This window comes from Carcharodon carcharias, chromosome 23 (assembly GCF_017639515.1).
Source record: "Carcharodon carcharias isolate sCarCar2 chromosome 23, sCarCar2.pri, whole genome shotgun sequence".
NCBI classification, from domain to species: Eukaryota; Metazoa; Chordata; class Chondrichthyes; order Lamniformes; family Lamnidae; genus Carcharodon; species Carcharodon carcharias.
This window is the reverse complement of record NC_054489.1, coordinates 2803733-2827685: the sequence shown is the minus strand read 5'-3', so window position 1 is coordinate 2827685 and position 23953 is coordinate 2803733. Positions and strand designations below refer to the sequence as shown.

Sequence of the window (23953 nt, the reverse complement as noted above, 5' to 3'; positions counted from 1 at the left end):
TGCACAGTGATTGGTGTGGATTGGGTGTGTGCACAGTGATTGCTGTGAGCGCGGCATGTGTACAGTGATTGGTGTGGACTGGGTGTGTGCACAGTGATTGGTGTGGACTGGGTGTGTGCACAGTGATTGGTGTGGACTGGGTGTGTGCACAGTGATTGGTGTGGACTGGGTGTGTGCACAGTGATTGGTGTGAGCGCGGCGTGTGCACAGTGATTGGTGTGAGCGCGATGTGTGCACAATGATTGGTGTGGACTGGGTGTGTGCACAGTGATTGGTGTGAGCGCGGTCTGTGCACAGTGATTGGTGTGAGCGCGGCGTGTGCACAGTGTTTGGTGTGGACTGGGTGTGTGCACAGTGATTGGTGTGAGCGCGGCGTGTGCACAGTGATTGGTGTGGACTGGGTGTGTGCACAGTGATTGGTGTGAGCGCGGTGTGTGCACAGTGATTGGTGTGTGCGCGGTATGTGCACAGTGATTGGTGTGAGCGCGGTGTGTGCACAGTGATGGGTGTGAGCGCGGTGTGTGCACAGTGATTGGTGTGAGTGCGGTGTGTGCACAGTGACTGGTGTGGACTGGGTGTGTGCACAGTGATTGGTGTGGACTGGGTGTGTGAACAGTGATTGGTGTGGACTGGGTGTGTGCACAGTGATTGGTGTGGACTGGGTGTGTGCACAGTGATTGGTGTGAGCGCGGTGTGTGCACAGTGATTGGTGTGAGCGCGGTGTGTGCACAGTGATTGGTGTGAGCGCGGTGTGTGCACAGTGATTGGTGTGGACTGGGTGTGTGCACAGTGACTGGTGTGAGCGCGGTGTGTGCACAGTGATTGGTGTGAGCGCGGTGTGTGCACAGTGATTGGTGTGGACTGGGTGTGTGCAATGATTGGTGTGAGTGCGGCGTATGCACCGTGATTGGTGTGAGCGCGGTGTGTGCACAGTGATTGGTGTGAGCGCGGTGTGTGCACAGTGATTGGTGTGAGCGCGGCGTGTGCACAGTGATTGGTGTGAGCGCGGTGTGTGCACAGTGACTGGTGTGAGCGCGGTGTGTGCACAGTGATTGGTGTGGAATGGGTGTGTGCACAGTGATTGGTGTGAGCGCAGTGTGTGCACAGTGATTGGTGTGAGCGCAGCGTGTGCACAGTGATTGGTGTGAACGCGGCGTGTGCAGAGTGATTGGTGTGAGCGCGGCGTGTGCACAGTGATTGGTGTGAGCGCGGTGTGTGCACAGTGATTGGTGTGGACGGGGTGTGAGCGCGGTGTGTGCACAGTGATTGGTGTGAGCGCGGTGTGTGCACAGTGATTGGTGTGAGCGCGGTGTGTGCACAATGATTGGTGTGGACTGGGTGTGTGCACAGTGATTGGTGTGAGCGCGGTGTGCGCACAGTGATTGGTGTGGACTGGGTGTGTGCGCAGTGATTGGTGTGAGCGTGGCGTGTGCACAGTGATTGGTGTGAGCGCGGTGTGTGCACAGTGATTGGTGTGGATTGGGTGTGTGCACAGTGATTGCTGTGAGCGCGGCATGTGTACAGTGATTGGTGTGGACTGGGTGTGTGCACAGTGATTGGTGTGGACTGGGTGTGTGCACAGTGATTGGTGTGGACTGGGTGTGTGCACAGTGATTGGTGTGGACTGGGTGTGTGCACAGTGATTGGTGTGAGCGCGGTGTGTGCACAGTGATTGGTGTGAGCGCGGTGTGTGCACAGTGATTGGTGTGAGCGCGGTGTGTGCTCAGTGATTGGTGTGAGCGCGGTGTGTGCACAGTGATTGGTGTGAGCGCGGTGTGTGCACAGTGATTGGTGTGAGCGCGGTGTGTGCACAGTGATTGGTGTGAGCGCGGTGTGTGCACAGTGATTGGTGTGAGCGCGGTGTGTGCAGTGATTGGTGTGAGCGCGGTGTGTGCACCGTGATTGGTGTGAGCGCGGTGTGTGCACAGTGATTGGTGTGAGCGCGGTGTGTGCACAGTGATTGGTGTGGGCTGGGTGTGTGCACAGTGATTGGTGCGAGCGCGGTGTGTGCACAGTGATTGATGTGGACTGGGTGTGTGCACAGTGATTGGTGTGAACGCGGCGTGTGCACAGTGATTGGTGTGGACTGGGTGTGTGCACAGTGATTGGTGTGAGCGTGGCGTGTGCACAGTGATTGGTGTGAGCACAGCGTGTGCACAGTGATTGGTGCGAGCGCGGCGTGTGCACAGTGATTGGTGTGAGCGCGGTGTGCGCACAGTGATTGCTGTGAGCACGGCATGTGCACAGTGATTGGTGTGGACTGGGTGTGTGCACAGTGATTGGTGTGAGCGCGGTGTGTGCACCGTGATTGGTGTGAGCGTGGTGTGTGCACAGTGATTGGTTTGGACTGGGTGTGTGCCCAGTGATTGGTGTGGACTGGGTGTGTGCACAGTGATTGGTGTGGAATGGGTGTGTGCACCGTGATTGGTGTGAGCGCGGTGTGTGCACAGTGATTGGTGTGAGCGCACCGTGTGCACAGTGATTGGTGTGAGCGCGGTGTGTGCACAGTGATTGGTGTGGACTGGGTGTGTGCACAGTGATTGGTGTGAGCGCGGTGTGTGCACAGTGATTGGTGTGGACTGGGTGTGTGCACAGTGATTGGTGTGGACTGGGTGTGTGCACAGTGATTGGTGTGAGCGCGGTGTGTGCACAGTGATTGGTGTGAGCACTGTGTGTGCACAGTGATTGGTGTGAGCGCGGTGTGTGCACAGTGATTGGTGTGAGCGCGGTGTGTGCACAGTGATTGGTGTGAGTGCGGTGTGTGCACAGTGATTGGTGTGTGCACAGTGATTGGTGTGAGCGCGGTGTGCGCACAGTGATTGGTGTGAGCACGGTGTGTGCACAGTGATTGGTGTGAGCGCGATGTGCGCACAGTGATTGGTGTGGACTGGGTGTGTGCACAGTGACTGGTGTGAGCGCGGTGTGTGCACAGTGATTGGTGTGAGCGCGGTGTGTGCACAGTGATTGGTGTGGACTGGGTGTGTGCAGTGATTGGTGTGAGTGCGGCGTGTGCACCGTGATTGGTGTGAGCGCGGTGTGTGCACAGTGATTGGTGTGAGCGTGGTGTGTGCACAGTGATTGGTGTGAGCGCGGTGTGTGCACAGTGATTGGTGTGAGCGCGGTGTGTGCACAGTGACTGGTGTGAGCGCGGTGTGTGCACAGTGATTGGTGTGGAATGGGTGTGTGCACAGTGATTGGTGTGAGCGCAGTGTGTGCACAGTGATTGGTGTGAGCGCAGCGTGTGCACAGTGATTGGTGTGAACGCGGCGTGTGCAGAGTGATTGGTGTGAGCGCGGCGTGTGCACAGTGATTGGTGTGAGCGCGGCGTGTGCACAGTGATTGGTGTGGACGGGGTGTGAGCGCGGTGTGTGCACAGTGATTGGTGTGAGCGCGGTGTGTGCACAGTGATTGGTGTGAGCGCGGTGTGTGCACAATGATTGGTGTGGACTGGGTGTGTGCACAGTGATTGGTGTGAGCGCGGTGTGCGCACAGTGATTGGTGTGGACTGGGTGTGTGCGCAGTGATTGGTGTGAGCGTGGCGTGTGCACAGTGATTGGTGTGAGCGCGGTGTGTGCACAGTGATTGGTGTGGATTGGGTGTGTGCACAGTGATTGCTGTGAGCGCGGCATGTGTACAGTGATTGGTGTGGACTGGGTGTGTGCACAGTGATTGGTGTGGACTGGGTGTGTGCACAGTGATTGGTGTGGACTGGGTGTGTGCACAGTGATTGGTGTGGACTGGGTGTGTGCACAGTGATTGGTGTGAGCGCGGTGTGTGCACAGTGATTGGTGTGAGCGCGGTGTGTGCACAGTGATTGGTGTGAGCGCGGTGTGTGCACAGTGATTGGTGTGAGCGCGGTGTGTGCACAGTGATTGGTGTGAGCGCGGTGTGTGCACAGTGATTGGTGTGAGCGCGGTGTGTGCACAGTGATTGGTGTGAGCGCGGTGTGTGCAGTGATTGGTGTGAGCGCGGTGTGTGCACCGTGATTGGTGTGAGCGCGGTGTGTGCACAGTGATTGCTGTGAGCGCGGTGTGTGCACAGTGATTGGTGTGGGCTGGGTGTGTGCACAGTGATTGGTGCGAGCGCGGTGTGTGCACAGTGATTGATGTGGACTGGGTGTGTGCACAGTGATTGGTGTGAACGCGGCATGTGCACAGTGATTGGTGTGGACTGGGTGTGTGCACAGTGATTGGTGTGAGCGTGGCGTGTGCACAGTGATTGGTGTGAGCACAGCGTGTGCACAGTGATTGGTGCGAGCGCGGCGTGTGCACAGTGATTGGTGTGAGCGCGGTGTGCGCACAGTGATTGCTGTGAGCACGGCATGTGCACAGTGATTGGTGTGGACTGGGTGTGTGCACAGTGATTGGTGTGAGCGCGGTGTGTGCACCGTGATTGGTGTGAGCGTGGTGTGTGCACAGTGATTGGTTTGGACTGGGTGTGTGCCCAGTGATTGGTGTGGACTGGGTGTGTGCACAGTGATTGGTGTGGAATGGGTGTGTGCACCGTGATTGGTGTGAGCGCGGTGTGTGCACAGTGATTGGTGTGAGCGCACCGTGTGCACAGTGATTGGTGTGAGCGCGGTGTGTGCACAGTGATTGGTGTGGACTGGGTGTGTGCACAGTGATTGGTGTGAGCGCGGTGTGTGCACAGTGATTGGTGTGGACTGGGTGTGTGCACAGTGATTGGTGTGGACTGGGTGTGTGCACAGTGATTGGTGTGAGCGCGGTGTGTGCACAGTGATTGGTGTGAGCACGGTGTGTGCACAGTGATTGGTGTGAGCGCGGTGTGTGCACAGTGATTGGTGTGAGCGCGGTGTGTGCACAGTGATTGGTGTGAGTGCGGTGTGTGCACAGTGATTGGTGTGTGCACAGTGATTGGTGTGAGCGCGGTGTGCGCACAGTGATTGGTGTGAGCACGGTGTGTGCACAGTGATTGGTGTGAGCGCGATGTGCGCACAGTGATTGGCGTGAGCGCGGTGTGTGCACAGTGATTGGTGTGAGCGCGGTGTGTGCACAGTGATTGGTGCGAGCGCGGTGTGCGCACAGTGATTGGTGTGGACTGGATGTGAGCATGAGGATTGGCATGAATGCAGAGATTGATCAAGGTGAATCGCACCTGTACAACACTCGTCCTCTGATGACAGCGAGATTCTCAAATACATTTAGATCAGTAAAATTCTGTGGCCAGGCCTCGACATATAAATACCCTGCAGAGCCAGAGAAATCGGATTAAAACACATTAATGACACTGCACATGCACAGACCAGGGGCTGGGTGGCAGGTACACAGATCTGTAAATGTGTGGTTGAGGATGGGTTAGTGTTGAGACTTGAAAGATTAGGTTTTATTCCCTCGGGCAGAGACAGTGAAGAGACATCTTATCAGAATATTCTAAGTTTTGAAAGGGTTTGAGAGTCTAAATAGAGGAAGGTTCTTTCCACTGGGTGGTGAATTTGTAAGAAGGGGATCAACTCAGGGTTAGCACAAAGGGTCACAGCTGGAATATTGTGCTCAATTCTGTGCATCACCTTTTAGGAAGGATGTCAGGGCCTTGGAGGGTGTTTCGAGGTGGTTTACTAGAATGGTACCAGGAATGAGGGACTTCAATTACATGTTGAGACTGGAGAAGCTGAGATTGTTCTCCTTCAAACAGAAAAAGTTAAGGGGAGGTTTAATAGAGGTTTTCAAAATCATGAACAGTTTCGATAGAGTAAATAAGGAGAAACTGTTTCCAGTGGCTGAAAGGTCAGTAACTACAGATTTATGTCATTGACAAGGAACCAGAGGGGAATTGAGGAAACATTATTTGAACACAGCAAGTTACAATGATCTGGAATGTGCTGCCTGTATGGGCGATGGAAGTAAATTCAACAGTAACTTTCAAAGGAAATGATATAAATACTTGAAAGGGAAAAATTGTTTGGCTATGGGGTAAAAGCAGGGAAGTGGAACTAATTAAAAAGATCTTTCAAAGAGCTACCACAGGAAAGATGGGCCAAATGGCCTCCTTCTATGCCTCTATGAAAGTGGGAGGGGAGACATTGCTTCTTATACAGAATATGGTGGCATTACCACACAGGGTTGCTGCTCCGAGTCAGTCTCAGACTTTCTGCAAATAATTAGAGAAACACGATGTAAAATAGTGAAGGGTTTGGAGGTGGGGCAGGAAAGGAGTTACAGATAGTTCTGGTGTGGAGTTAGTAGCAGCAAAGGTATTATGGGTTGAGTGGTTTCCTTCTGTGCTCAAACTTCCATGAACCTATAGCATTTGACCAGAGGGGCAGGAACTCAGTTAAAAACAGGGCTAGTTATAACAACCTGACTGAGACTCAGGACTTGGGTGCAGAGTCCATACCTGTGATCTCTGTCAAAGGACCAAAAACCTGCAGCTTCCTTGGGTCCAGGGGTGGGATCTTCGCAGCTGGGTCACTGAAAAGGCAAAAAATAAACACTCAGGCCACCAAGAAAGTGACAAGCTCCACTGCATTAACATTGAAATATTTTGCTTCCTCTGTAGGTTCCCCCTCTTCCCATGTCCCTCCAGCAAGGGGCTCTTCTTAACATGTAAATTCGATAGTGGGTGTCAGCAGAAAATTGGACTGTGAGGGACACTGAACGCTTCAGTGAGGTGTACTCATGTGATAGGGCATGACAGTGAGAAGGACTGACAGAATCAGCCTCAAGCTGGAAAATCACGTGTCAAAGGTGAAGCGCCTTCACTCACGTTGTATGCCCTTCAGTCACAGTCTGAAAACTCCTTACCTTCTGTTTGGTAAAGGGGTTAGCTAGTGCAGAACTGAGGAACAGTACTGGAGGTGTCTCTCAGGGTGTGGGTAGGAGAGCTGGTCAGATGAGGTTGTAGACAGAATAGTTCAAGGTGGGCTGAATGGCCTCCTGCTGTGCTGTAACTTTTCTATGGTTCCACGGTTCTACCGCCAGAGAGATTCTCAGCATCTCTGTCGGTTGGATCTGAAGCTGGGAACCAGGGCTGACTGACGATGCCTGACTCATGACATCACCTGGTCTTCACCAGAGAGAGGAGATTACGAGTGTAAATTGTGTGAAACCATAGCATTGGGAGGAGCTTTGAGTTAGATTTTCAGATGCTCCTCATGCAAGACAGAATAACTCGTACACTGCAAACACACACTGGAAAATAAATGTGCCACAATTCCCTGATGCATGTTTAAGTTAATCCAAACCATGCAAGATCTTGGAAGATCTACACTAAAGGAAAAGTGTGTGAGTGAGCAGCTCATGACTGGAGTGAGCGTGTGCATATGCAGAGCCAGAGAATGTAATTAGAGGGGGGATCAGGGTTGACAGTGGGCAGCACTCACCCAAAGACGGTCTCGGCAAGAAACACCAAGCTTCCGAAGATCTTAGTGCAGCCAGTGAAGGAATTGATGTTGTTAGAGTTCACGGCCCGCACGCCCTTCAGACTGTTTACACCCAAGCCGTTACACACTGCAAGAGACAACTTAGTGAGGAATAAGCAGAGAAGCAGCCAGTGCTAGACAACTTCAAAACACACAAATCATATTGGCTTGTGTCCAGAAAATCAAACTCCAACTCAACAGAGGCCTTGTTCATACACCTGTTGAAACTGGCTATTGCACACACCCAGCCAATGGGGGATTGTCTGGAATGCGCTGCCTGGGAGGGTGGTGGAGGCGGGTTGCCTCACATACTTTAAAAGATACCTGGATGAGCACTTGACACTTCATAACATTCAAGGCAATGGGCCAAGTGCTGGTAAATGGGATTAGGTGGGTAGGTCAGGTGTTTCTCACATGTCGGTGCAGACTTGATGGGCCAAAGGGCCTCTTCTGCGCTGAGAGATTCTGTGAAATCAGGTTTCCCAATGAAGCTGGAGGTGGCCAGTTCCAGTCTGAATCTGCCTATAGGGAAGGATCCAGAGCCCATCTTGGCTCAGGGCCAGGAATATGCATTATGAATGAAGCCATGCTCGCCATTCAAAGTAGACAAGCACTAAATCTGGGCCCATTTATACACATCACTACCAAAACCAGAGTCACAGCCCACAGGAATCACAGGTCTCCCCGCACTCAGCAGTTGGAGAAATTAATGAATCTTTAGGACTACCATGGGGGAGACGGTGGCATAGTGGTAATGTCGCTGGACTAGTAATCCAGACACCCAGGCAAATGCTGTAGGGACATAGGGTCAAATCCCAGCATGGCAGTCAATATAAAGCTCGTCTCAGTAATGGTGACTATGAAACTATCACCAATTGTTGACTAATGTCCTTTCGGGAAGGAAATCTTCCATCTTTACCTGGTCTGACCTACATGTGATTCCAGATTCTCAGCAATGTGGTTGACTCTTAACTGCCCTCTGAAATGACCTAGCAAGGTCAGTTCAGGGGCAATTAGGGATGGGCAACAAATGCTGGCCTTGCCATATAAGAATAAAGAAAATAAAGTCTTACCCCACCATCCCTCGCCCCATACCCCCATTCGTGCACACAGCAGGAGCTGTTACCCTCACCACTCCTGACTCAATACTGACCTTTGGGACAGGGGGCATTACACTTCTCACATTTCTGTTCATCCCCCCGGTTAACTTCTTTGGTGTCGTTTGGACAGTTCAGAGTACACGAGCCCACATTATTCGCTAAGTAATTACCTGTGAGAGTGAAAACAAGGCAGGAGAGAGGAAGGTGGAAAAAGAGAGGGAGCAGGTGGAGAGAAGATACATTACAACAGGGTCAGAGATAAACTTCGAGGAATAAGGAAGGAATTAAAAACACAGGAAAGTTGCAGCAGGATCTTACGTGGACACTTTTTGACACAGCTGGCTCCGAAGATGTACGTCCCATCGGGATTGGGCTCCATCTGATAGGTGTGAGCATTGTAGATGTTGAGTGGTGGACAATCCCCCCGACACGTTCCACCGTTGCTGAAATGGTAACAGGCCTGGAGGAGAAGAGAGAGTCAGATCAGCCACGCACCAGAGAAATACTAACGGAGCTAGTGCTGCACACAACACCCAGGACAGGGCTGCAGGGTTAAAGAGATAAGAATTTTTTTTAAAAATTCCTTAAATTTCTTTATCTTACACACCGCTCCCTTGACTCACTGGTTGCAGCCCCACTTCTGGATCAGACAGTCCCAGCCAGGAGACAGTGGAGCTCCAGCTCTGATGTATGATTTGACATCCAGTTGGATCCTCACTGTGGGTGGCCCCTATTCCTCTCTCCACCATCATACAGTTTGTGTGAGCCTTTAAAACGCTCCCAGCCTACAGTACTAACCAGTCTATCGCTGGTATAAAGATGGTTACAGCCATGGAAGAAGAGCTCATGCCGCAACCTGTTAAAATGTTAATCAGTCTGCGGGATTGCTACACAGCTCCCCCAGAAAAGAAAGTGACTAAAACAACGCAGCTTTCCTCTGAATGAGTCCAAATTTTTGCTGAATTCTATCCACTGTTAACGGTGTGATCTCCGGGCGTGTACGTACCAGACAGTCAGTGTCCTTCGGTCCAGTGCAGCCTGCAGCACATTGGCTGTGGCAGCAATCGGTTGGGTCTCGTCCTTTACACCGAGTCAGGCACTCGGGGGCACAGATCTTGCGAGTCACTGAAACACAGAAAAATGTAGTGTGCAAACATTCTGTGGTACCAGTGCATTGCAGGGCCACATGCACAGGCATAACGGGGCTCCCTGCCCCTCTCCCAACCCACACAACACCCTGAGTTTAGTGTCACTAATCCCTGGGAGAAGGTCGCCATGAGGCCACTCACACTGTCCATCTGTTCAGGCAGGATATTTGGTGTGGAAGCAGGTAGAGAGTCACTGAGACAGTATGTCACTCACTGCCCAATCAGAGAGAGCCCTGATGCAGCAGCCCTCACTCTCACTCCTACATGGATCAGTCAAACTACTGAAGTCAGTGTCTCTGGTGCTGCAGCAAAGCTCAGAAATGCTCAATTGCAAAGATTGGCAAGGATTTGAACAGATAAAACTGTATGGTTTGCACTCAGGTTGCAGTGTGATAGGAATATAAATAAATTATTGGATAATCACTCACATATCTGGCAATATTCGGGACCTGAGCCCCAGCATGATCCTGACTCACAAGCAGGACTGCAGCTGCCACCTGAGGGAGAGGGACAGATAACAGAAACAGCATTAAGACATTGCATATAGCCCTCAGTAACACCTCTGACACCACATGAACATGTTGTATAACTTTTAATTTCCCCCCAGTTCACTGAGGATATACTCACACTGCTCAGATCGGTTCGTGTCCACTGGTCCTACAAAAGGGATCCTGTTTTTCTTGTCCTGAATGTCGTCCCATTGGATGGTCTCTTGGTAACAGAGCCAGGGATTATTGCTGATCTGAACACTCCCAATCAGGATTTCTGTCAAACACACACACATTACTGACCGTACCACAGGCTTTCCATCTTATTTGGTGCTGGCTTATAAAACATGAGTCACTCAAGTTCAGCAAAATCATTCGATGCTCAGACTCTGTTTTTTTATATTAATTCTTCAGATGTAAGCACCACCAACAAGGCCAGCATTTAATAAAAATAAAAACAAAACAACTGCGGATGCTGGAAATCCAAAACAAAACAGAATTACCTGGAAAAACTCAGCAGGTCTGGCAGCATCGGTGGAGAAGAAAAGAGTTGACGTTTCGAGTCCTCATGACCCTTCAACAGAACTAGGTGAATCCAAGGAAGGGGTGAAGGGGTTTTCAACTGAGTGGCTTGCTAGGCCATTTCAGAGAATGGGAATATATTCAGGCTGTGAATGCTATAACCCTAATTCAGCTTAATCACCCACTCCTGTAAGCTTCAATTCCCAACCCTACACTTCCCTGCATCTTCCTCAGTTCTGAAATCAAAAGTGCAGTTAATCAATTTTGTGGTCCCTGTTGGAGGCAATTTCAAAGGGAGCTGAAGAAAGGAGGGAGTGAGCTACAGGCCAGTTAGCCTAACATCAGGCATTGGGAAAATGCTGGAATCTATTATTAAGAAAGTCTCAACAATGCACTTAGAAAAGCATAGCATAATTAGAACTAGTCAGCATGGTTTTACTTACAGGTTAATCCTGTTTGATAAATTTATTAAGAGTTTTTTTTGTGTATGTAACTAGTAAGGTGGATAAAGGGAAACCAGTACTGGGTTTCCAAAAAGCATTCCATAAGGTGCCACATCAAAGGTTAATAGGCAAGATAAAGGCTCGTGGAGTTCAGGGTGATATATTAGCATGGTTAGAGGATTAGTTAACGGATAGAAAACAGAGTGGTCATAAATGGGGCTTTTTCGAGTTGGCAGGCAGTGACTAGTGGAGTGCAGCAAGGATCAGTGCTGGGGCCTCAGCTATTTGCAAATTCTTAAGTTGCATCCAGGAGAACTGTTTTAGCCAGTAAGTAGAAAGCCCAACAAAGGAGGGGACAGTTCTGGGCCCAATATTTGGAAATAAGTCCAGGCAGGTGGAAGGAGTATCAGTAGGGGCGCATTTTGAAGATAGCGGCCATGACTCAGTTAGATTTTGGATAGTTATGGAAAAGGATAAGGTTGGGCCGGGAATAAAAGTTCTAAACTGGGAAAAGGTGAATTTTGCTAAGATGAGATACGATTTATCCCAACTGGACTGGGAGCAGCTACTTGCAGATAAAACTGCGTCAGAGCAGTGGGAGGTTTTCAAGGAGGAAATTGCGAGAGTACAGGGAAAATATGTTCTCGTAGAGGCAAGGGGTGGGGGGGCCCAGTCCTGAGAACCCTGGATGTCAAGGGACGTAAAGGTTAGGATTAAGAAAAAAAGAGAAGCTTATGGCAGATACCGAGGGCTCAATACAGCAAAGTCCTTAGAGGAGTCTAAAAAATGCAGGGGGGAACTTAAAAAGGAAATTAGGAAAGCTAAGAGAGTGCATGAGAAAGCATCGGTGGGTAGAATAAAGGAAAACCCAAAAGATTTTTTTAAAATATATTAAGAGCAAGAGAATAACTAGGGAAAGAGTTGAGCCAATTAGGGACCATAGAGGTAACATGTGTGTGGACCTGGAAGACGTGGGTACAGTCCCCAATTAATACTTTGCATCGGTCTTCACAATGGAAAAGGACGTCGCAGGTATAGACATCAGGGTGGAGGACTGAAATATTAGAGGAAAATAACATCGAGAGAGAGGAGGTACTAGTAGGTTTAGCAGCGTTAAAAGCGGATAAATCCGCAGGCCTAGGTGAGATGTATCCCAGGCTGTTGAGGGAGGCAAGCGAAGAAATATATGGGGCTGTGGCAGTAATTTTCAAATCCTCTCTGGCCACAGGTGAGGTGCCAGAGGACAGAAGGACTGCTAATGTTGTCCCATTATTAAAAAAGGGAGGAAGGGATAGACCAGGAAATTACAGGCCAATCAGTCTAACCTCAGTGGTGGGGAAGTTACTAGAAAGAATTCTGAGGGACAGAATGTATCTGCATTTGGAGAGACACAGATTAATCAGGGATAGTCAGCATGGATTTGTTAAGGGAAGGACGTGTTTGACAATTTTGATCAAATTTTTTGAGGAGATAACCAAGAGTGTTGATGAGGGTAATGCATTTGATGTGGTCTACATGGGCCTTAGCAAGGCTTTTGATAAGGTCCCTTACAAGTCAAGGTCCCTAACAAGACAAGGGATTACACTATGAATGGTCAAACACTGGAAAGTGCTGAAGATCAGAGGGACCTTGGTGTGCATATCCACAGATCCCTGAAGGTAGCAGAGCAAGGTGATAAGGTGGTTAAGAAGGCATATGGGATACTTACCTTGATTAGCCGAGGCACAGAATACAAGAGCAAGGAGGTTATGCTGGAACTGTATAAAACGCTGGTTAGGCCACAACTGGAGTACTGCGTGCAGTTCTGGTCACTACATTATGGGAAGGATGTGATTGCACTGGAGAGGGTGCAGAGGAGATTTACCAGGATACTGCCTGGACTGAAGGGTCTAAGCTATGAGGAAAGATTGGATAGGCTGGGGTTGTCTTCCTCAGAGCAGCGAAGGTTGAGAGGGGACTTGATAGAGGTGTGTAAGATTATGAGGGGCATAGATAGGGTTGATAAGAAGGCACTTTTTCCATTAATGGAGAGGTCAATAACCAGGGGGCATAGATTTAAGGTAAGAGGTAGAAACTAAGAGGGGAGTTGAGGAGAAATTTTATCACCCAGAGGGTGGTGGGAGTCTGGAACTCACTGCCTGAAAGGGTAGTTGTATTAGAAACTCTTGTAACATTTAAGAATTATTTAGATATTCACTTGCATTGTCATAGCCTCCAGGGCTATGGGCCAAGCGCTGGAAAATGGGATCAGTGTAGTCAGATCTGTGTTAAGCGGCATTGACACGATGGGCCGAATGGCGTCCTCTTGTGCTGTAAACGTTTATGAGTTATCTATATTAATAACTTAGATGAAGAGACAGAGAGTAATGTATTGAAGTTTGCTGATGATAGAAACTAGATGGGAAGGTAAGCTGTGGAGGGGACACAGAGAGGCTGCAAAGAGATAGAGACAGGTTAGGGGAGTGGGCAACAAATGGCAGATGGAGGTAATATGGGGAAGTGTGAAGTTATTCACTTTGGTCATAAGAATAAAAAAATGCAGAATAATTTTTAAAAGGTGTGAAACTTGTAAGTGTCGAGTTCAAAGAGATTTGGGTGTGCTCGTACAAGGAACACAAAGTTAGCATGAAGGTGCAGCAAGTGATTAGGAAGGCAAATGGCATTTTGACCTTATCGCGAGGGGATTGGAGTACAAGAATAAAGTAATCTTGCTACAATGAGACAGGGTTTTGGTGAGATCACATCTGGAATACTGTGTGCAGTTTTGGTCTCCACATTTATGAAAGGATATACTTGCATTGGAGATGGTACAGTGAAGATTCACTAAATTGGCCCCTGGGATGAGAAGGTTGTCCTATGATGAGAGGCTGATTAAACTGGGTTTATATTCTCTGGAATCCAGAAGAATGAAAGGTGATCTGATTGAAACCTACAAAATTCTCAGGGGGTTTGACAGGGTTGACGCTCAGGGATTCTTTCCGCTAGTCGGTGAATTTAAAACTCGGGGGCACAGTCTCAGGATAAGGGGCCAATCAATTAGGACTGAGAGGAGGAGAAATTACTTCACTCAAAAGGTTGTGAATCTATGGAATTCTCTATCCCAGAAAGTTGTGGATGCTCCTTCATTGAATACATTTAAGATTTTTGGTCTCCCAGGGAATGAAGGGATATGGGGAGCAGGTGGAAAAATGGAGTTGAAGCTATATTGAATGGTGCAGCAGGTTTGATGGCCATGTGGTCCACTCCTGCTTCTAATTCTTGTATTCTTGTGGAGCTAGGTTTCAAATGTGAACATTACTGATATGTTGGTTCTCCAACCCCATCAAGGTTGTCCCTTACAAGATGGTGGAATTTACCCGAGACTGTCAGCACTATGCCTACTCCAAATCACTCTCACTCAATATCTCGGAACTATGGTAGCCTCAACAGTCTCATTCTCCTCTTCCTGCTAAACTCTACAGGTTTTGCCATCATTAATTACAGCTTCATGCATTAGTTGCCTCCTCTGCTCCTGTTTTCACCTTGCTGATTCCCTGGAATTCCTGCCAACAGGATCCAGTTGGCTTTATCACTATTGACTGCTGAAAGAACACCAGCTTTATTTTTAATCACAGGCGAAAGGGTCCAGAAATGCCCAATTCCTGTGAAGATAACTCCTGCTAAGCTCAGTGAGAATTGGAATTCCCAACCGAGATCAAAAGTTTCAACCTGGATTTTCTCTGCTGAAGTGGGTAATGGAGCACTCTGTAAATTCCTGGGATAGGTTAGTCCATCTCCGGAGCATGACTGGCACAGACAGGAGAGAGTCAGGATCTGTTCCTGGGTTATTTGGGGAAGTTAGGAATGCTACGAGTCAGCTTTTCAATTACTGATCTCAAATCTGGGTCAATGTCAGAATTAGGACAGATGGGATTAATTTACTGAATCGTAAGACCAACAAACGGAAGAAGGGAGATTGTAAAAAAAGCTCTAACCTGTCAGACTTCTCATCCGAAGCTCACGGAGACCAGTACCGGTGGGGTTAAAGTTAGACAGGACAGCCAACGCAAACTGATCCTCATACAACTGGCTTCCTCTTATGATGCGTAGATTTTCTAGAGGAATGTAGTCTACTTCATTGTGTGCTATTAAAACATAACCTTGGACCTCCTGAATATTCTGCACAAAAAAATACAAGATCCTTAAATCCCACACTTGGAACTTGTAAGAAGTAGAGAGTTCATCAACAGACATGCCCCCTGATCCTTCAGTGAGTTCAGTTCAAAGTCGTTGATCAAGAAAGCAGGAAAAACCAGATTCTATCCCTGCTCTGCAGAGATCCCAGCCAAGGCTTCTGAGCACAATTCAATGCTTCCCATTGATTCTTGCCCTGACCATAGATCCAAGACCCAGGCATTCCACCAAACGTGTGGCTGGTCGGCTATGTGGCTCACTTTGGTAGACCATAGGCAAAAAGAGCAAATGCGTAGCCTGGGGGCGAGCGGGACCCAGCCCGCGCCAGGAGTGGAGGGAATGAGCCACCTTCCACCCCCATTCTGTGCCATGCTTACTGTTCTCACTAGTCCACAAGATGAGCTATATGAATTGTCGCAGTGCCTTGGATCCCACAGGGGAGGGAAATAAATCAGCTCCTGCCAAGTCAAGAGACTGCAGCTAATGTGTGCTTGGGCAGGCAAGGTGTCAGGCCAACCGACAGTCCAACAGTTTGATAAAACTCAAGGTGTGGAATAGGCACATTGGGAGATCCCAAAGTGAGTCCAGCCCCTGCACATGACCCAGGAAATGGCAAAAATTAAACCACTTTTCACAAATGTGAAACGTGCGCACACTCTCATTTACATGGTTACCTGCAGGAAGGATAGATTGTGGTTCCCTGTAAGGTGGGTGATCTCTAGGTTGCCCTGTACCTCACGGCAGTTCTCGTACTGTTTGCGCAGTGTGTAGTAATGGTTCTCTAAACTGAACGACAGCTCCAGCTTCATGTCTGTCCCAGGGCAAACTGAGGAAAACATGGACAGAAGACAGGTGTGGATTGTAGTGTTTAACATATCACACATGCCTCATTGTAACATTGATATACACTCTGATATACTCCACACCCCTCACTGTAACACTGATATACCCCACACCTCTCACTGTAACACTGATATACCCCACACCTCTCACTGTAACAGTGATATACCCACACCTCTCACTGTAACACTGATATACACCACACCTTTCACTGTAACACTGATATACCCCACACCTCTCACTGTAACACTGATATACCCCACATCTCTCACTGTAACACTGATATACCCCACACCTCTCACTGTAACACTGATATACCCCACACCTCTCACTGTCACACTGATATACCCCACACCTCTCACTGTAACACTCATATACCCCACACCTCTCACTGTAACACTGATATACCCCACACCGCTCACTGTAACACTGATATACCCCACACCTCTCACTGTAACACTCATATACCCCAGACCTCTCACTGTAACACTCATATACCCCACACCTCTCACTGTAACACTCATATACCCCACACCTCTCACTGTAACACTCATATACCCCACACCTCTCACTGTAACACTCATATACCCCACACCTCTCACTGTAACACTCATACACCCCACACCTCTCACTGTAACACTGATATACCCCACACCTCTCACTGTAACACTGATACATCCTACACCCCTCACTGTAATACACTGATATACCGCACACCCCTCACTGTAACACTGATACATCCCACACCCCTCATTGTAACACTCTGATATACCCCACACCCCTCACTGTAACACTCTGATATACCCCACACCCCTCACTGTAACATTCTGATATACTCCACACCCCTCACTGTTTCACTGATATACCCCACACCCCTCACTGTAACACTCTGATATACCCCACACCCCTCACTGTAACACACTGATATACCCCACACCCCTCACTGTAACATTCTGATATACTCCACTCCCCTCACTGTAACATTGATATACCCCACAGCCCTCACTGTAACAGTCTGATATACCCCACAGCCCTCACTGTAACAATGATATACGCCACACCCATCACTGTAACACTGATATACGCCACACCCATCACTGTAACACTGATATACCCCACACCTCTCAATGTAACACTGATATACCCCACACCTCTCACTGTAACACTGATATACCCCACAACTCTCACTGTAACACTGATATACCCCACACCTCTCACTGTCACACTGATATACCCCACACCTCTCACTGTAACACTGATACACACCACAGCCCTCACTGTAACACTGATACATACCACACCCCTCACTGTAACACACTGATATACCCCACACCCCTCACTGTAACACTGATACATCCCACACCCCTCACTGTAACACACTGATATACCCCACACCCCTCACTGTAACACTCTGATATACCCCACACCCCTCACTGTAAAATTCTGATATACTCCACACCCCTCACTGTATCATTGATATACCCCACACCCCTCACTGCAACAGTCTGATATACCCCACAGCCCTCACTGTAACAGTGACATATGCCACACCCATCACTGTAACACTGATATACCCCACACCCCTCACTGTAACACTGATATACCCCACAGCCCTCACTGTAACATTGATATACGTCACACCCTGCACTGTAACACGATATACCCCACACCTCTCACTGTAACACTCATATACCCCACAACCCTCACTGTAACACTAATATATCCCACATCTTTCACTGTAACACTGTTATACCCCACACCTCTCACTGTAGCACTGATATACCCCACACCTCTCACTGTAACACTGATATACCCCACACCTTTCACTGTAACACTGATACATCCCACACACCTCACTGTAACACTCTGATATACCCCACACCCCTCACTGTAACACTCATATACCCCACAGCCCTCACTGTAACACTGATATACGTCACAGCCCTCACTGTAACATTGATGTACCCCACAGCCCTCACTGTAACACTGATATACCCCACACCCTGCACTGTAACACCGATATACCCCACACCCTGCACTGTAACACTGATATACCCCACACTCCTCACTGTAACACTGATATACCCCACACTCCTCACTGTAACACTGATATACCCCACACCCCTCACTGTAACACTGATATACCCCACACCTCTCACTGTAACACTGATATACCCCACACCTCTCACTGTAACACTCTGATATAGCCCACAACCCTCACTGTAACACTGATATACCCCACGCCCCTCACTGTAACACTGATATACCCCACACCTCTCACTGTAACACTCTGATATATCCCACACCACTCACTGTAACACTGATATATCCCACACCCCTCACTGTAACACTGATATACCCCACACCTCTCACTGTAACACTGATATACACCACGCCACTCACTGTAACACTCTGATATACCCCACGCCCCTCACTGTAACACTCTGATATACCCCACACCCCTCACTGTAACACTCTGATATACCCCACACCCTTCATTGTAACACTGATATACCCCACACCTCTCAATGTAACACTGATATACCCCACACCCCTCACTGTAACACACTGATATACCCCACACCCCTCACTGTAACACTGATACATCCCACACCCCTCACTGTAACACTCTGATATACCCCACACCCCTCACTGTAACACTCTGATATACCCCACACCCCTCACTGTAACACTGATACATCCCACACCCCTCACTGTAACACTCTGATATACCCCACACCCCTCACTGTAACACTCTGATATACCCCACACCCCTCACTGTAACACTCTGATATACCCCACACCCCTCACTGTAACACTCTGATATACCCCACACCCTTCATTGTAACACTGATATACCCCACACCTCTCAATGTAACACTGATATACCCCACAACCCTCACTGTAACACACTGATATACCCCACACCCCTCACTGTAACACTGATACATCCCACACCCCTCACTGTAACACTCTGATATACCCCACACCCCTCACTGTAACACTCTGATATACCCCACACCCCTCACTGTAACACTGATACATCCCACACCCCTCACTGTAACACTCTGATATACCCCACACCCCTCACTGTAACACTCTGATATACCCCACACCCCTCACTGTAACACTCTGATATACCCCACACCCCTCACTGTAACACTCTGATATACCCCACACCCCTCACTGTAACACTCTGATATACCCCACACCCCTCACTGTAACACTCTGATATACCCCACACCCCTCACTGTAACACTCTGATATACCCCACACCCCTCACTGTAACACTGATACATCCCACACCTCTCACTGTAACACTGATACATCCCACACCCCTCACTGTAACACTGATACATACCACACCCCTCACTGTAACACTCTGATATACCCCACACCCCTCACTGTAACACTGATACATCCCACACCCCTCACTGTAACACTCTGATATACCCCACACCCCTCACTGTAACACTGATACATCCCACACCCCTCACTGTAACACTGATACATCCCACACCCCTCACTGTAACACTGATACATCCCACACCTCTCACTGTAACACTGATACATCCCACACCCCTCACTGTAACACTGATACATCTCACACCCCTCACTGTAACACTGATACATCCCACACCCCTCACTGTAACACTGATACATCTCACACCCCTCACTGTAACACTGATACATCCCACACCCCTCACTGTAACACTGATACATCCCACACCCCTCACTGTAACACTGATACATCCCACACCTCTCACTGTAACACTGATACATCCCACACCCCTCACTGTAACACTGATACATCCCACACCCCTCACTGTAACACTGATACATCCCACACCCCTCACTGTAACACTCTGATATACCCCACACCCCTCACTGTAACACTGATACATCCCACACCCCTCACTGTCACACTCTGATACATCCCACACCCTTCACTGTAACACTGATACATCCCACACCCCTCACTGTAACACTCTGATATACCCCACACGCCTCACTGTCACACTGATACATCCCACACCCCTCACTGTAACACTCTGATATACCCCACACCCCTCACTGTCACACTCTGATATACCCCACACCCCTCACTGTAACACTCTGATACATCCCACACCCCTCACTGTAACACTCTGATATACCCCACACCCCTCACTGTAACACTGATATACCCCACACCCCTCACTGTAACACTCTGATATATCCCACACCCCTCACTGTAACACTCTGATATACCCCACACCCCTCACTGTCACACTCTGATACATCCCACACCCCTCACTGTAACACTGATACATCCCACACCCCTCACTGTAACACTGATACATCCCACACCCCTCACTGTAACACTCTGATATACCCCACACCCCTCACTGTCACACTCTGATACATCCCACACCCCTCACTGTCACACTCTGATATATCCCACACCCCTCACTGTAACACTGATACATCCCACACCCCTCACTGTAACACTGATACATCCCACACCCCTCACTGTAACACTGATACATCCCACACCCCTCACTGTAACACTGATACATCCCACACCCCTCACTGTAACACTGATACATCCCACACCCCTCACTGTAACACTGATATACCCCACACCCCTCACTGTAACAGTCTGATATAACCCACACCCCTCACTGTAACACTGATACATCCCACACCCCTCACTGTAACACTGATACATCCCACACCCCTCACTGTAACACTCTGATATACCCCACACCCCTCACTGTAACACTGATACATCCCACACCCCTCACTGTAACACTGATACATCCCACACCCCTCACTGTAACACTCTGATATACACCACACCCCTCACTGTAACACTGATATACCCCACACCCCTCACTGTAACACTGATACATCCCACACCCCTCACTGTAACACTGATACATCCCACACCCCTCACTGTAACACTGATATACCCCACACCCCTCACTGTAACACTGATATACCCCACACCCCTCACTGTAACACTGATATACCCCACACCCCTCACTGTAACTCTCGGATACCCCACACCCCTCACTGTAACTCTCGGATACCCCACACCCCTCACTGTAACACTCGGATAGCCCACACCACTCACTGTAACTCTCGGATACCCCACACCCCTCACTGTAACACTCTGATATACCCCACACCTCTCACTGTAACACTCTGATATACCCCACACCCCTCACTGTAACACTCTGATATACCCCACACCCCTCAGTGTAACACTCTGATATACCCCACACCCCTCACTGTCACACTCTGATATACCCCACACCCCTCACTGTCACACTCTGATATACCCCACACCCCTCACTGTAACTCTCGGATACCCCACACCCCTCACTGTAACACTCTGATATACCCCACACCCCTCACTGTCACACTCTGATATACCCCACACCCCTCACTGTAACTCTCGGATACCCCACACCCCTCACTGTAACACTCTGATGTACCCCACAACCCCTCACTGTCACACTCTGATATACCCCACACCCCTCACTGTAACACAGATACATCCCACACCCCTCACTGTAACACTCTGATATACCCCACACCCCTCACTGTAACACTCTGATATACCCCACACCCCTCACTGTAACACTGATATACCCCACACCCCTCACTGTAACACTGATACACCCCACACCCCTCACTGTAACACTCTGATATACCCCACACCCCTCACTGTAACACTCTGATATACCCCACACCCCTCACTGTCACACTCTGATATACCCCACACCCCTCACTGTAACACTCTGATATACCCCACACCCCTCACTGTAACACTGATATACCCCACACCCCTCACTGTAACACTCTGATATACCCCACACCCCTCACTGTAACACTCTGATATACCCCACACCCCTCACTGTAACACTCTGATATACCCCACACCCCTCACTGTCACACTCTGATATACCCCACACCCCTCACTGTAACACTCTGATATACCCCACACCCCTCACTGTAACACTCTGATATACCCCACACCCCTCACTGTAACACTCTGATATACCCCACACCCCTCACTGTAACATTGATATACCCCACACCCCTCACTGTAACACTGAGATATACCCCACACCCCTCACTGTAACACTGATACATCCCACACCCCTCACTGTCACACTCTGATATACCCCACACCCCTCACTGTAACACTCTGATATACCCCACACCCCTCACTGTAACACTCTGATATACCCCACACCCCTCACTGTAACACTGATACATCCCACACCCCTCACTGTAACACTGATACATCCCACACCCCTCACTGTAACACTGATACATCCCACACCCCTCACTGTAACACTCTGATATACCCCACACCCCTCACTGTAACACTGATACATCCCACACCCCTCACTGTAACACTGATACATCCCACACCCCTCACTGTAACACTGATACATCCCACACCCCTCACTGTAACACTGATACATCCCACACCCCTCACTGTAACACTGATACATCCCACACCCCTCACTGTAACACTGATACATCCCACACCCCTCACTGTAACACTGATACATCCCACACCCCTCACTGTAACACTCTGATATACCCCACACCCCTCACTGTAACACTGATACATCCCACACCCCTCACTGTAACACTGATACATCCCACACCCCTCACTGTAACACTGATACATCCCACACCCCTCACTGTAACACTGATACATCCCACACCCCTCACTGTAACACTGATACATCCCACACCCCTCACTGTAACACTCTGATATACCCCACACCCCTCACTGTAACACTGATACATCCCACACCCCTCACTGTAACACTGATACATCCCACACCCCTCACTGTAACACTGATACATCCCACACCCCTCACTGTAACACTGATACATCCCACACCCCTCACTGTAACATTGATATACCCCACACCCCTCACTGTAACACTGATACATCCCACACCCCTCACTGTAACACTCTGATATACCCCACACCCCTCACTGTCACACTCTGATACATCCCACACCCCTCACTGTAACACTCTGATATACCCCACACCCCTCACTGTAACACTGTGATATACCCCACACCCCTTACTGTAACACTCTGATATACCCCACACCCCTCACTGTCACACTCTGATACATCCCACACCCCTCACTGTAACACTCTGATATACCCCACACCCCTCACTGTAACACTGTGATATACCCCACACCCCTCACTGTAACACTCTGATATACCCCACACCTCTCACTGTAACACTGATATACCCCACACCCCTCACTGTAACACTGATACATCCCACACCCCTCACGGTAACACTCTGATATACCCCACACCCCTCACTGTAACACTCTGATATATCCCACACCCCTCACTGTAACACTCTGATATACCCCACACCCCTCACTGTAACACTGATACATCCCACACCCCTCACTGTAACACTCTGATATACCCCACACCCCTCACTGTAACACTGATACATCCCACACCCCTCACTGTAACACTCTGATATACCCCACACCCCTCACTGTAACACTGATATACCCCACACCCCTCACTGTAACACTGATACATCCCACACCCCTCACTGTAACACTCTGATATACCCCACACCCCTCACTGTAACACTGATATACCCCACACCCCTCACTGTAACACTGATACATCCCACACCCCTCACTGTAACACTGATACATCCCACACCCCTCACTGTAACACTGATACATCCCACACCCCTCACTGTAACACTGATACATCCCACACCCCTCACTGTAACACTCTGATATACCCCACACCCCTCACTGTAACACTGATACATCCCACACCCCTCACTGTAACACT

General features: G+C 49.2%; 1 protein-coding gene across 2 annotated transcripts in view; it reads right to left on the bottom strand.

The window, feature by feature from the left end:
• LOC121269029 (receptor tyrosine-protein kinase erbB-2-like) overlaps window positions 1-23953 on the bottom strand; it is a 145188-nt gene that overhangs the window by 101722 nt on the left and 19513 nt on the right. For both annotated transcript variants that reach the window (XM_041173414.1, XM_041173415.1), the window contains exons 2-11: window positions 15927-16078; window positions 15054-15237; window positions 10254-10391; window positions 10055-10123; window positions 9485-9603; window positions 8797-8938; window positions 8532-8648; window positions 7340-7466; window positions 6355-6428; window positions 5116-5206 (exon numbers count right to left, since the gene is read on the bottom strand). In XM_041173414.1, coding sequence (XP_041029348.1) covers window positions 5116-5206; window positions 6355-6428; window positions 7340-7466; window positions 8532-8648; window positions 8797-8938; window positions 9485-9603; window positions 10055-10123; window positions 10254-10391; window positions 15054-15237; window positions 15927-16078 — 1213 coding nt within the window. The remainder of the gene's footprint in view (window positions 1-5115; window positions 5207-6354; window positions 6429-7339; window positions 7467-8531; window positions 8649-8796; window positions 8939-9484; window positions 9604-10054; window positions 10124-10253; window positions 10392-15053; window positions 15238-15926; window positions 16079-23953) is intronic.